This window comes from Triticum urartu, chromosome 1, assembly GCF_003073215.2.
Source record: "Triticum urartu cultivar G1812 chromosome 1, Tu2.1, whole genome shotgun sequence".
Classification (NCBI taxonomy): domain Eukaryota; kingdom Viridiplantae; phylum Streptophyta; class Magnoliopsida; order Poales; family Poaceae; genus Triticum; species Triticum urartu.
In genome coordinates this window covers 201566696-201581092 of record NC_053022.1, presented here as the reverse complement: position 1 = coordinate 201581092, position 14397 = coordinate 201566696, and the positions used below count along the sequence as shown (strand labels likewise).

General features: G+C 51.9%; 1 protein-coding gene across 1 annotated transcript; it reads right to left on the bottom strand.

The window, feature by feature from the left end:
• Positions 1-1841: 1841 nt before the first annotated feature.
• LOC125532805 (vegetative cell wall protein gp1-like) lies at positions 1842-5976 on the bottom strand. The gene is made up of 5 exons (XM_048696709.1): positions 5839-5976; positions 4535-4731; positions 4399-4500; positions 4033-4323; positions 1842-1900 (listed from the first exon to the last, which is right to left on the bottom strand). The coding sequence occupies exons 1-5, from the start codon at positions 5974-5976 to the stop codon at positions 1870-1872; spliced, it is 759 nt and encodes a 252-aa protein (XP_048552666.1). The 3' UTR covers positions 1842-1869.
• Between the last annotated feature and the right edge of the window lie 8421 nt (positions 5977-14397).

The following is a 14397-nucleotide window of genomic DNA, read 5'->3' as shown; positions in this document are numbered from 1 at the left end:
GCATCGGATATTGTTTCGTCCCCAAAGGTGGCACATTCCGTACTAAAACCATTAGGCCTGTTGTGAGAAGCTCTCGTTTGTGAGAAGTTTATAACGAAACCTACCCCATATGGGACAAAAAAATTACCACGGCATGTTGATGCCGCTCCATGATACCATGCCAAGTTTCGTGAATTTCAGATGAGTTTTAGTTTTACTAGAATTTAAAAACCAGGCATCTCAACGTTTTGTCGGCAATCAACAGTGCCCTGGTGTTTGAGATTCATTCCCATTTCTTGCATGGGACCTAAGCATGCACCCAAGGACACATATTTGATTTTTCAACCAATTTATATGCACTGGAGCATGTGCTTGTATTTCAAATTTTAATCATGCACATAAAATGCCTAGAAAACCCAGTTAATGTATAAAAATGTCCAAACGAACCCTGAAAAATTCCAAAACTTAACACAACACTCCTGTTGTTCTATGTTGACACTAGAAATTTTTTGAAAGCAATAAGAGGCAACGGATATCATTTCGTCCCCAAAGGTGGCATGTTTCGTACCGAAACCATCAGGCTTGTTGTGAGAAGCTTATACCCAAACCTGCCCAAATGGGACAAATTATTTACCATGGCATGTTGATGCCGCTCCATGATACCATGCCATGTTTCATGAATTTCAGATGAGTTTTGGATTTACTAGAATTTAAAAACTAGGTATCTCAACGTTTTGTCGGCAATCAAAGTGCCTTGGTGTTTGAAATCCATTCCCATTTCTTGCATGGGACCTAAGCATGCACCCAAAGACACACATTTGATTTTTATCCAACCAATTTATATGCATCGGAGCATGTGCATGTAGTTTAATTTTGAATTGTGCACCTGAAATGGCTAGAAAACCAGTTTAATGTATAAAATGTCCACACGAACCATGAATAATTACAATTCTTTTACGACACACATATAGTTGCATGTTCACTGCAAATAAAAGGTCTAGCAATTCAAACACCGTCCATTGCTGCTGTGACCCCATTATGTAATTCAAATCAAGATGAAAAAACAAGTAGATCCCACACAGTTTATTATCACCAACTGTGTGAGATGTAGTACAAAATATCCTGGAGCACCGTCAGTGTATAGTACGCCTATGGCTTACTCGAGAAGGTGTGTCGGCTACAGTCCACAGCCGGCGTGTCAAGCACACTAGCTCGCTCCCCAAATACTCCCGCCTCTGCATCCCTCGCAATCTCGAAAATATTACTGCCTCGTAATCCTGAAAATATCTACCACCTTGAAGGTTTTAATGTTTGATAGCACACGATTAGTATGTGCGGACCATTTGTGATGCCTGTTACTCCCGCTCTGCTTCAGTCCCTCGATTCAAATTTTCAGTAGCCCCGACATTTTGCTCCCACCTCTACATCCCTCGTAATCTCAAAAATATCTACTCGCCCTTGATCCAAATTTTCAGTAGCCCCTCCTTGTTACTCTCGCCTAGTAAAATTTTCAGTTTCCGCAGTATTTCCTCAAACACCACCTGTAACACCCTCGATACGACTATAGCTCCCACGTGTCGAGGCACGACTTAGAGACATAATCGCATTGAAGGCATATGTCGCAAGTGAGGTAATCTTCACACAACCCATGTAATACAATAGGGGAAAAAGATACATAGTTGGCTTACAATCGCCACTTCACCCAATTACATGAATAAACATTACATCATCCAAATACACTCATGGTCCAACTACGGAACCAAAATAAAAGAAGAACCCCAAATGCGACAAGGTCCCCGATCGACCCCAACTGGGCTCCACTACTGATCAACTAAAACGAAACAAACAAAGGACAAGATCTTCATCGAGCCCCTCCTGAGCTTGGTTGCGTCATCTGCACGGACTCATCGGCACCTGCAAGCTGGTTTTGGAAGTATCTGTGAGCCATAGGGACTCAGCAATCTCGCACCCTCGCGATCAAGACTATTTAAGCTTACGGGTAAGGTAAAGGTATGAGGTGGAGCTGCAGCAAGAGACTACCATATATGGTGGCTATCATACGCAAATGAGAGCGACAAGAGAAGGCAAAGCACGATCGATAAAAGTATGATCAAGAAGTGATCCTATAACAACCTACGTCAAGCATAACTCCAACACCGTGTTCACTTCTCGGACTCCGCCGGAAAGAGACCATCACGGTAACACACGCTGTTGATGTATTTTAATTAAGGTCAAATTCAGGTTTTCTACAACCGGACGTTAACAAATTCCCATCTGCCCATAACCGCGGGCACGGCTTTTGAAAGTTCAAATCCCTGCAGGGGTGTCCCAACTTAGCCCATGACAAGCTCTCACGGTCAACGAAGGAATAGACCTCCTCCTGAGACGTTCCGATCAGACTCGGTATCCCGGTACAACAAGACATCCTCGACAATGGTAAAACAAGTCCAGCAAGACCGCCCGATGGGCCGACATCCTGATAGGAGCTGCACATATCTCGTTCTTAGGGCAACACCGGATGAACACTCCGTACAGCTAAAACCAGCCCTCAAGTTTCCCCGAGGTGGCGCCACAAGTGGCTCTAGTTTGGACCAACACTTAGACAAGCACTGGCCCGGGGGATTAAAATAAAGATGACCCTCGGGATGTGCGACTCCTAAGGGGAAAAGGCTAGGAGGCGAATGGTAAAACCAAGGTTGGGCCTTGCTGGAGTAGTTTTATTCAAAGCGAATAGTCAAGGGGTTCCCATTATAACCCAACCGCGTAAGGAACGCAAAATCCGGGAACATAACACCAATATGCCGGAAACTAGGGCGGCAAGAGTGGAACAAAACACCAGGCATAAGGCCGAGCCTTCCACCCTTTACCAAGTATATAGATGTATTAATTAAATAAGATATATTGTGATATCCAAACAAGTAAACATGTTCCAACAAGGAACAACATTGCCATGTTCCAACAAGGAACGAACTTCAATCTTCACCTGCAACTAATAACGCTATAAGAGGGGCTGAGCAAAGCGGTAACATAGCCAAACAACGGTTTGCTAGGGCAAGGTGGGTTAGAGGCTTGGTTCAACAATATGGGAGGCATGATAAGCAAGTGGTAGGTATCGCAGCATAGGCATAGCAAAAGAGCGAGCAACTAAGCAAGCAAAGATAGAAGTGATTTCGAGGGTATGGTCATCTTGCATGAAATCCCGCAAGGAATAAGAACGAGTCCATGAAGAAGACAAATGGACGTAGTCGAACGGGTCCTCACAAACGCGACGTAACCGGAACCAACCCGAAGAAGCAACACCGGAAAAGAGCAAACAACCTAGTAAACAACCATCACATAAACATGGCATGGTGCACAAACAAGTATGATGCATGTCCGGTTTAAATATGCATGGCATGGCAAAGTGCACAAGCAATCCTACAAATTAAATGGAGCTCAATATGCAACGAGTTGCATATTGACGAAACACCACGATAAGTTATTTAGTTTGATCCCGTTTATGTACCCAACAATATTAAATGTTGTTAAACATGGCAAGAGGGTGAAGCAAAGTAAACTAACTATTTAGGCAAGTTTAAATGAGGCCGGAAACAACAAACAACAATTCCGGTAAATCCCCATATGCATATTTTAGGTTTGGTACTGTTCTGCCCTAAACATAATTTTAAAGTTGTTAAACATGCAAAGTAAGGTCACCATGATAAACTAGGCATTTTTCTACCCCATTTACATATAAAGATTATTTAATTCCGAGTTACGGTTATTTAGTTATGAATTAAATCATTTTAGCATGGCATAGGAGCAAATTTAAACAAACATCATTTTAGACATTTTAAACATGGATGAAAGTGACATATTATTAAACTAGACAAAATTCTGAGCAAGTTTCATATATAATTTATTTAGATCCGATGCACGGTTGTGAAGTTATTAAATGCATGAAACTAGGGGGGTTTTTCTGCAAATCTGTCATCTCTGGAAAATTAGACAAATTCACAGATCCTGAAAAAAAACATCAACGGGCTGAATCTGGATCTGGCAAGGGTTGCTCACATTGGGCCAAGCCCAGTCGGTGAGGAGGCCGCAACAGAAGTTGGGCTAGGCCTGAGGCTGAGCGAGGCCCACCAGGGCGAGGGGGCGGCCTGGACGTCGTCCTCGTCTCGCGCCTGCACGAGCAGAGGACCATGGCGACGGCGTAGCAAAGCTCCGGCGAGGGAGGTTCCGATGGCGCTCGCGAGGACTGGAACGGGTTGCTGGGCGGCGGATCCGGCCTCGGGGCGCCAGATCCGGTCGATGGCGAGGCGAGACGGCAGGGAGGCGCGGATCTCCACCGACGACGACGACCTGCGGGAGAGAGAGGATGAAGCAGGGAGGAGAGGGGCAGGTCAGGGAGGAGGGAGAGGGCGACGGGGCTCCTGCCTGGGGTTCGCCGGCGAGGGTGGTGGCTTGCGAGGACTTGGCCGGCGAGTAGGGATCGAGGAGCTCGGGCTCCTACCTCCTGGACGAGGGGAAGGATCGGGCGCGAGGTCCCTTGCTCAGCTGCTGCACGCACTGGAACGAGGAGGCAAGGGGATCAGTCGTCGGGGCCGGAACCGATGCAGAGGAGGTCACAGGCGAGGCGGGGGAAGACGACGGCAGCTGCTGCTTGCGAACACAGCGCCCATGGTTGTCTCCTGTGAGCGAAAACAGATAGAGGGAGGGGAAGATCGTGAGAACGGGAGGTACGGAAGCAAGAGGGGAAAAGGAGCAGGGCTGTCGGGGCACTCATCTCCGGCGACTGGGAGCTGCTGCTCCGGCTGCGCCGGTTGGGTGGGCGACGGGATCCAGGGGAGGCACTAGTTGGTTGGGCATGGAAATTGAGGAGGAGCGGGGGCGGCTGTGGTTGAAATTGAGGAGGGGAGTATTTGGATCTGGGAAGATCCCGAGGTGGAAGGAGAGACCGGGTGGAGTGGCGGCGCGGTGATGGAATGGATGGGACGTCTCCCTAGATTTTAGGGTTGGATCTGATATTTATATCAGATGAGTTTTAGGTTAGGGGCTAACTCTTCCCTCCGATTAAAATTGGACGGTCGAGGATAAATAGCTTAGGAGAGTCCAATGAGAAACCGATGATGTTTTGTAGATGTTTGGGGATGATCCGGACACAACTGTGGCGACAGTCCGGGTCAGGTTCGGGACAGCTTTTCGAACGCGCGTGCGAGGGGGTTCGATGCACTGCGCAAGGAGGGGTAGGCTGGGCCTAGGTGGACTGTGGAGAGTGGGTTGGTCCGAGAGAAGAGGGGAGAGATGCAGCCCGGCACGGTTTCCGGATACCGAAAACGTCCGACGATTTGACCGACTATATTGTCGCTATAGTTAACGGTTGGGGCATCAAACGATCTCCGAATTTGATGAAACTTGACAGGCAGTCTATCTACACTATAATAAGACCACACGTCAACTCCCATCCCATTCCGAGAACATTTTTCTGGCCGCTTATAAAATACTATTTCGGACATGCCGCGGGCGCGTGCAATTGTGTCTGGGCTCAGAACGGACAATGGACGGAACGAGGAGACCGGGACGGATGCAAGTTTTGAAAACATGATGATGCAATGCACATGATGACATGACAAGATGCAACACGCAAGCGAATGACATGGCAACGACAGCGAATAACTGGACGACACCTGGCACATCGGTCTCGGGGCGTTACACCACCTTGCTCCCCCGCCCCCTCCACACACACCACACACCCCCCAAAACCTTCGCTCACACAAACACACACCACCCTCAAAACCATTAGTAGGTCTCCGCCATCGCCTGCGCCTCCATCCTCAACCTCTGCATGTGTGTCGGGGAGCTTGAGGAGCCAATGACCAAAAAGAGGTACATTGTGGCCTTTTCACCCGACGCTGGCGAGGTGTCCCTGTTGTCCTCTGCGGGCTCGATCCACCGTCGCAGGTCCACCAATCCGCCAGCCGCCGCGCCCCTACGCCAGTTCAAGGACTTGCCCATCCTCCCTCGGACCCGGCAGCCGATGAGGTCCTACCTCGAGGTTCGGCAGTGGCAGTGGGGGACATGGATCGCCGAGATTATAGATCGGGAGACCCACACCCACCGGTAGCTCGATAGCTTCCACACGGCCGAGCCCGCGGCCATGGAGTACGACGCTGGTAGGTCCGCTACCACGGCGCGGCGTCTAGGCTCAATTTCCCCTTTGGCACACATCTGGTCGACCTCGTTCTGCCGAAGCCAGGGGTGGTGAGCTCGGCTATGGCATGGGAGGACCGCAAGGCGTGGTAGTGCCTCGAGGCCGAGGCCGCCGACGAGGCCTACATGGAAGAGCTCCGCCGACAGCACTCGGAGCTCGTGGAGGTGGAGCGAGCGATCTTTGCCCGCGCGGAGGGCGGCGAGGTTATCGCGCTCTCCTCTGATGACGAGGTCGAAGGCGGCGAGGACGACAGCGTGGAGGGCCGTGAGGTTATCGCGCTCTCCACTGATGATGAGGTCGAAGGCAGCAGCGACGGCATCATGGAGGGCGTCGAGGTGGGCCCTGAGGATGAGGAGATCGACGTTGACGAGTGGAGGAGTGCCTTCTGTCGGTTCTATATCCGGCGTATCTCATAGTAGGGGTCCTAAGCTAGGCATCTTGGAGCGATGGTAACATGGACACGGTATTTTACCTAGGTTCGGGCCCTCTTGATGGAGGTAAAACCCTACGTCCTGCTTTTGTTTGTATTCATATGGGGTGTAGTACAGAGTACATGTATCTACCACGAGATTGTAGTAATGAATATGAGATGTCTATTGACTAGCCTGGCCCCGGTTTATATAACACACCAGAGGCCTAGGGTTTAGGAGAGTCCTCGTCTTGGGCGCCAAGTCTTGTGGGATCTCCCTTGTATGCGGCATGGGCTGTCCGAACTGGCCCAATAGTGAACCGCCATAGGGGTCCTCGGCTCGACCCACTGGTCAGGAGACGACGTGGTGAGTACCCCTAGTCGAGGACACCGTCAGTAGCCCCCTGAACCGGTCTTGCATCTGAGCTCCAACACCATACTGCAACCGAGATATCTTTTGCAGCCGAGCACCAACGCCGGATCGCTTCCGAGCTCCAACGACGGAATGTATTCGAGCTCTAATCGCCGGAATGTATCCGAAGTGCCATAGATTACCTCGGTCTTGAAAAATTTTAAAGGGTAGAACCGAGACGAATGTCGAAGATGCCCTCTATGCAGCCGGCCACTTGCAACCGAGCTTTATGCTGGACTGCTTCCAAGGTATCTTTTGCAATCGAGCACCAATGCCGAACTGTATCCGGGCTCCAACGTCGGACTGTATCTGAGGTGTATTTTTATAACCGAAGTCCAATGTTGTTCGGCATCCGAGGTGTCATAGATTACCTTGGTCCTGAAAAGTTCGGAGGAGTTTAGCTGAGCTTAATGCCAAAAACATCCTCGGTGAAGCCAGCCACTCACATCCGAGTTCTATGCCAGGCTACTTCCGAAGTGTGTGATTTATTCTCTGGCGAGATGGATAGTCAGTAGCCCTCAAGGTGTGTGTCGGTCTAAAAACCAAGATGCACCTGATGGATGACATAAGACCGCTGATCCGAGTAGCCCCTGAGACTTAGGTCAATTTGCAAAATCGGCCTGAGGATCAAATCCTAGCTCAGCAGCATACTTCAGAACACAAAAGCGGTGTGCACAAACATCGAGACTCAGGTTGGGTGTGCTGCCTCTTGAGCACTGCGTTGGTTTTCCCTTGAAGAGGAAAGGGTGATGTAGCAAAGTAGCATAAGTATTTCCCTCAGTTTTTGAGAACCAAGGTATCAATCTAGTAGGAGGCCACACGCAAGTCACTCGTACTTACACAAGAAAATAAGAACCTCGCAACTAGCGCGATAAAGGGGTTGTCAATCCCTTCACGGTCACTTACAAGAGTGAGATCTAATAGATATGATAATGATAAGATAAATATTTTTGGTATTTTTATGATATAGATTGAAAGTAAAATTGCAAAGTAAAATAGATTGGAAACTTATATGATGGAGAATAGACCTGGGGGCCATAGGTTTCACTAGTGGCTTCTCTCAAGATAGCATAAGTATTACGGTGGGTGAACGAATTACTGTCGAGCAATTGATAGAATTGAGCATAGTTATGAGAATATCTGGGCATGATCATGAATATAGGCATCACGTCTGTGACAAGTAGACCGACTCCTGCATGCAACTACTACTGTTACTCCACACATTGACTGCTATCCAGCATGCATCTAGAGTATTAAGTTCATAAGAACAGAGTAACGCATTACGTAAGATGACATGATGTAGAGGGATAAACTCAAGCAATATGACATAAACCCCATCTTTTTATCCTCAATGGGAACTGATATGTCTCCAACGTATCTATAATTTTTGACTGCTCCATGCTATATTATCTACTGTTTTAGGCAATATTGGGTGTCGGTGTACAAAAAGAGGGGTACACTTTTTGTACCATTATAACTGTGCACGGGCAGTCTGAGCCGCGGATACCATCACACCAAGCAAGGCAAGGGAGGTGAGCCAGGGTAAGACCGAAGCTCAAGAGAACTAGAACGACGCCAAGGCCAAGACCACGAGGAGCAAAGGGGACGAAGCGGACTCCCCCGGCAAGATCCTTGCCGGGAGAAAGTTTTAGCAACCCCGGCAAGACCCTTTCCGCGGCGACTCTCCCCACACCTACGGAGAAAATCACCCTTGAGTCCACTTCCCCCAAAGGGCAAGGATTCGGGAGACATCCCCGTAGCGGCATGCGGATCTTTGTGAAGACATTCAAGATCAGATACACACTATAGAAGACGACAACCCTTGGCGGGATCCTAGCCGAGGAAGACCACAAGGCCCCCGGCAAGCGCCTTGCCGGGGATGACAGCAGGCGCCTCGGCAAGACCCTTGCCGGGGCCCCGGCAAGGCCCTTGCCGAGGACACCCACAGGGCCACCATCAGGCCCACGCCGACTAAACCTCCACCACCGCATGCGTGCAGCTGCTGACCCAACCAGCTGGGCAGGCACCCGCGTGGCAGCATGCAGATCTTCGTGAAGACCCATCACTGCGCCACCTCAGCTGCCTGCCTACCTACGTGGCATCGCAGGCGTCGCTGGCCAGGGCGCGTGTCGACACAAGAAGGAGCGGTGACGGACAAGACAAGTTTCTCCCCCGTCCCCGATAAAGCAAGGACACCTAAGCAAGACGCATTAAATGCGCCTTGTCATGTGATGCGAGGGATAACCTCGCAGCACTGTACCCTTTCCACCTCATGTGTGCCACTATGGCAACCCCTTTTTCTATAAAAGGAGGCCCGAGGCGACCAGAGGAGGGATTCGGCTTTTTGGAGCTCCTAACGCCCCATAGCTAGTTCAAGAACAAGAATATACATCCACCAAAGCAGGAGTAGGGTTTTACGCATCCTCGCAGCCCGAACCTGTATAAACAAACTGTGTGCTACCTGTTAGATCCGCTCTTCTCATGACCCCGCGCCCCGCTAACCACAGTAGGGATTCTTGTGATCCCATAGGTGTTGTTCCCACCGAAATCTTTGGCGCGCCAGGTAGGGGAAGCAGTTGTGAGAATCGGCTTTAGAAGTTAGTTCAGCGCTTCTTCATCATCATGGCGCCCAAGAAGAAGACGACGGTGACGGTTGGCCAGTCGGAAGCCGGAAAGCCCGTCCCGACGAGGGCGAGCAGCGGACTGGTCGCAGAAAGGACCCGGGGCGCTGCTCGCGAACACCAACATCATCCCAGCAGTCGGAGTTTGGGAGGCGGTGATGTTTGTGTGCCTGGTAACGGGCCACATGTCGCCAAATCCAAAGGCGGAGCCAAGCCATTCGCGGGTGGAGTGGGGCCTTCCAAGGTCATCGCCGCCCCGCCCGAAGGCGACGCAAGGGCCTCCAAGACTCCCACACCGGCGCCAACAGCGCGCTCCTCCTAGGCAGCGCGCGACGAACGACGTAATCACGCCGAAGATCCCGGGCATCGCCGCGGGAAGAGCCCCGAGCGCCACTCCCCGGACGTAGAAGACCTGCCCACTCGCCGAGGCGCTGGTGAAAACGGCATGCGACCACGGGGTCGTGATAGAGCTCCTTTTGACATGGTCAGAAGTCGAAGCGCGTCGCGATCCGTGCAGGTTTCACCGCCACCGACGCCAGCAGAGGCCCTGGCGCGCGCGCAGTTGCTCCTCGACTTTCCTCCCACTACGGGGAAACTCGACGAATGGAGAGCCACTATCCGAAGCCTTGTTGCGGTGGCTAACAAAGACGAACCAAGTCCGGTGGGGCCCCCGGGTCGACGCTCCGATGGAGTCCCGCGGACCAGTGGCGGAAAAGCCGGCGGCGCCGCAACCACGATGCATTCACCTCTTCCCCATCCGGTACCGCGGACGCCGGCTCGTCGCGACGTCACGGGCAACGACATCTCCATAGCATCGTCTGACCCGCGGACCCACTGTGACCAGCGCCAAGTTCTTCGGGAACGAGCCCATGAAGACGCTCGAACCACTATCGAGCGCCGGCGCGGAGCGCGCCACTAGTCAGACAGGCGAGCAGGGCCTGCTGTGAACCACCCGGCCCCGGAGAGCCCTGGAGGCCTACCTTACGAGGTAGGCTGTCCGGCTTTTACCCGTGAGCTGCGGCAGTTCCAGTGGCCCACTCACCGCACCTTCAAACCTGACGTTGGCGAAAAGTACAACGGCAAGACTCACCCATCTGAGTTCCTCAGCATCTACACCATCGCGATGCAAGCCGCCGGAGCCCGCGACGATAAGGTGCTTGCGAATTACTTTCCATTAGCTCTTAAACCCAACGCCATGTCGTGGTTGATGCACTTGCCGGTAGACTCTATTTCCTCCTGGTCGGATTTGTGCCATGAGTTTGTGGGCGCCTTTACTGGAGGTCACCAAGCCCATGGCCAAGCAAGCTACCTGCATGTCTTTCCCCAGAAGGGAGGCGAGAGTCTGCGCAAGTATATACAGAGGTTCATCAGGGTACAGTACAATATCCCTGATGTTCACCCTGCCGCCATCATCAGCGCGTTCCTTCAAAACGTGCGTAACCGCAAGATGCGCGAAGAACTGGCAATGAACAAGGTGAAAGATGTGGCAGAACTCTATGTTCTTGCTGACAGATGTGCCCGAGCTGAAGAGGGAAGGAAGTACCTGGCAAAGATGCCGGCGTGGAAACCAACTCCTCAGATGAGGATACTGCCGCCCCGGTGAAGAAAGGCCGGCGCCGCAACAGGAAGCGCAAAGGTAAAGCTGTGCTTGCCGTCGAGGGATCTGACGACGCCGGCTTCGCCAAGAAAACCAAGGCAGATGACCCCGGCAAGGAAATTGCCGGATGTGTCGCCTGCCGGGCCTTGGCGGCAGCCGAGAAGCCAGGAAACTCCGACAAGCAATACTGCAAGATCCATCGTACCAAAGGCCATGATCTCCAGAACTGCCGACAGGTTCAGCTCCTTGCTGAGAAGCAGAGGGCTGAATATGAGAGGCGGGACAAGGAGAAAGGCCAGGACGGTGCTGAGGGGTCCGGCAAGAAGCGTGACGGCCAGGCGGGCCGTCGCGGCAAAGATAAACAGCAGGAGAGGCCCGCCCGGGGCCGTGACAAAAAGCCAGAAGACGATGATCACGAAGAGGACGATGAGTCTCGTGACCAAGAATTTCAGAAAGCTACCGAGGCCATGTGCGTCGATGGCAGCGCCTCGCTGCATACCTCTCACCGCCAGCTTAAACAGTGGGCGCGTGAGATTACAGCGGTGGAACCGTCGTTTGATGCCCAAAGACCGCTGAAGTGGTCCAGCACACCTATCATTTTTGACACTGAGGATCACCCTGATCGCACTACTGCAGTCGGGTGCTTGCCATTGTTGGTTTCACCAACAATACGCAACCTCAAGGTGACAAAGATGCTAGTCGATGGCGGGGCCGGTCTAAACTTAATCTCGCCTGCCGTGATCGAGAAATTGCGTATTCCTGATGAAGACCTCGAAGAGATGGGCACGTTTCAGGGGGTCAACCCGGGAAGAAGTCAACCAAAGGGAAAGGTCACGTTGCCCGTGACTTTTGGGAGTGATCTGAACTACAGGATAGAAAGGATTGTGTTCGACATTGCCAAGATCCCCTTGCCTTACAACGGGATCCTTGGCCGCCCAGCGCTGGCCAAGTTCATGGCGGCGTCACATTACGCCTACAACACCCTGAAGATGCCGGGGCCTGTGACGATCATCACCGTCCCATCAGACAAGAAGGATGCGCTAATTTGCGCTGACCAACTCTACCAACAAGCAGTTGCAGCAGTCGCCACTGCTAAGGCGCTTGCTCCTGCCGCTGGAGCCCCGGGAAGGCAAAAGAAGAAGACCGGTGAGACCTCAGGCACCCACTCCGGCAAGCGCACCTCTTCGGAGTGTAGCGCTCCCATCGAGGACGTGCCAGAGAGCTCCGCCGACAAAAACAAGAAGTCTAGGGCCACACCGCCGGGAACCAAGAAGGTTTCTGTCAAGGAGGACAGCACGGGAGGAGCTTTTACCATAAGCTCCACCCTTGACGACAAATAGGAAGGCGCGCTCGTCACCTTCCTGCGGGCGAATGTCGATGTGTTTGCATGGCAAGCATCCGACATCCCCGGCGTTCCCAGGGAGGTGATTGAGCACCACCTTGTTGTCTGTCCTCATGCGCGGCCCGTCAAGCAGAAGGTCAGAAAGCAAGCTTTGGAACGACAAGATTTCATCACAGAGGAGATCCGGAAACTGGAAGCAGCGGGTTTGGTAAGAGGAGTGCTCCATCCAACGTGGTTGGCCAATCCGGTGGTAGTGCGCAAGGCAAATGGGAAGTGGAGGTTGTGTGTTGATTACACAGATATTAATAAGGCTTGTCCCAAAGACCCCTTCCCGTTGCCGCGCATCGACCAGATTGTTGACTCCACAGCTGGGTGTGATCTGTTGTCATTCCTCGATGCCTACTCCGGCTACCACCAGATCTTCATGACAAGGGAAGATGAAGAGAAAACGGCATTCATCACCCCATGTGGTACGTATTGCTTTATACAGATGCCTTTCGGGTTGAAGAGTGCCGGTTCAACGTTTGCAAGGGCGGTCCAGATTGGTTTTGAACCCCAGCTCCATAGAAATATGGAAGATTATATGGATGATATAGTGGTCAAAACCAAGAACAGGGCAACCCTCATATCAGATTTATAAGAAACATTTGGAAACCTACGCAAGATCAATCTCAAGCTGAACCCTGAGAAGTGCGTCTTCGGCGTCCCGTCTGGCAAGCTTCTCGGGTTCTTTGTGTCACAGCGTGGGATAGAGGCCAATCCGGACAAGATCAAAGCTATAGAGCAGATTGAAGCGCCCAAGCGAGTCAATGATGTGCGTCGGCTTGCTGGTTGCGTTGCCGCCATGAGCAGGTTCATTTCCAAGTCCACCGAGCGCACCCTTCCTTTTTTTAAGATTTTGAAAAAGGCGGGCCCGATGGAGTGGACGCCAGAAGCCGAAGCAGCATTGCAAGATTTGAAGAGGTACTTGTCCTCTGCGCCAATACTAGTTGCGCCTAGGCCACAAGAATCATTGCTACTATACCTAGCGGTAACGAACCAGGTGGTCAGCATCGCACTAGTGGTGCAGAGAGAAATTGATGATGAGGTAATAGCAGCGACGGAGCCCGATGCCACCGATGCCGAGACGATGCAGCCAATTGAAGTGTCGCCGAAGAAGAAAATGATGCAGCACCCGGTCTAGTTTGTTAGTTCCCTCCTGCAGGGGGCTAGATCGAGGTACTCCGGTGTGCAGAACCTGCTCTTCGGCCTTCTTATGGCCTCGAGGAAGCTGCGTCACTACTTCCAGGCACACGAAATCACTGTCGTCACTTGCCTCCCTTTGCAACGGATATTGCACAATCTAGACACAACGGGAAGGATCGTAGAGTGGGCACTGGAACTGTCCAGCTTTGGCCTCAAGTTTGAGAGTACCTCGACGATTCAAAGCCGAGTCCTGGCGGAGTTCGTTGCAGAATGGACCGCGACGCCTGACGAAGAAACCCAAGAGACTGCTCTCCCCGGCAAGGAGGCAAGTTGCGACTGGATCATGTACTTTGATGGAGCTTTCTCCTTACAGGGTGCCAGGGCTGGCGTACTGCTTGTCGCGCCCACCGGAGAGCACCTCAAGTACGTGATCCAGATGCACTTCCCCAGGGAAGTGTCAACAAACAATACGGCTGAGTACGAAGGGCTGCTTGACGGTCTTAGGATCGCGGCGGACCTCGGAATCAAGAAACTCGTCGTCAGAGGCGACTCGCAACTTGTCATAAAGCAAGTCAACAAGGATTACCAGAGCCCATTGATGAAGGCCTACGTCAATGAAGTGAGAAAGCTGGAAGAGCGTTTTGACAGTATACAGGCAG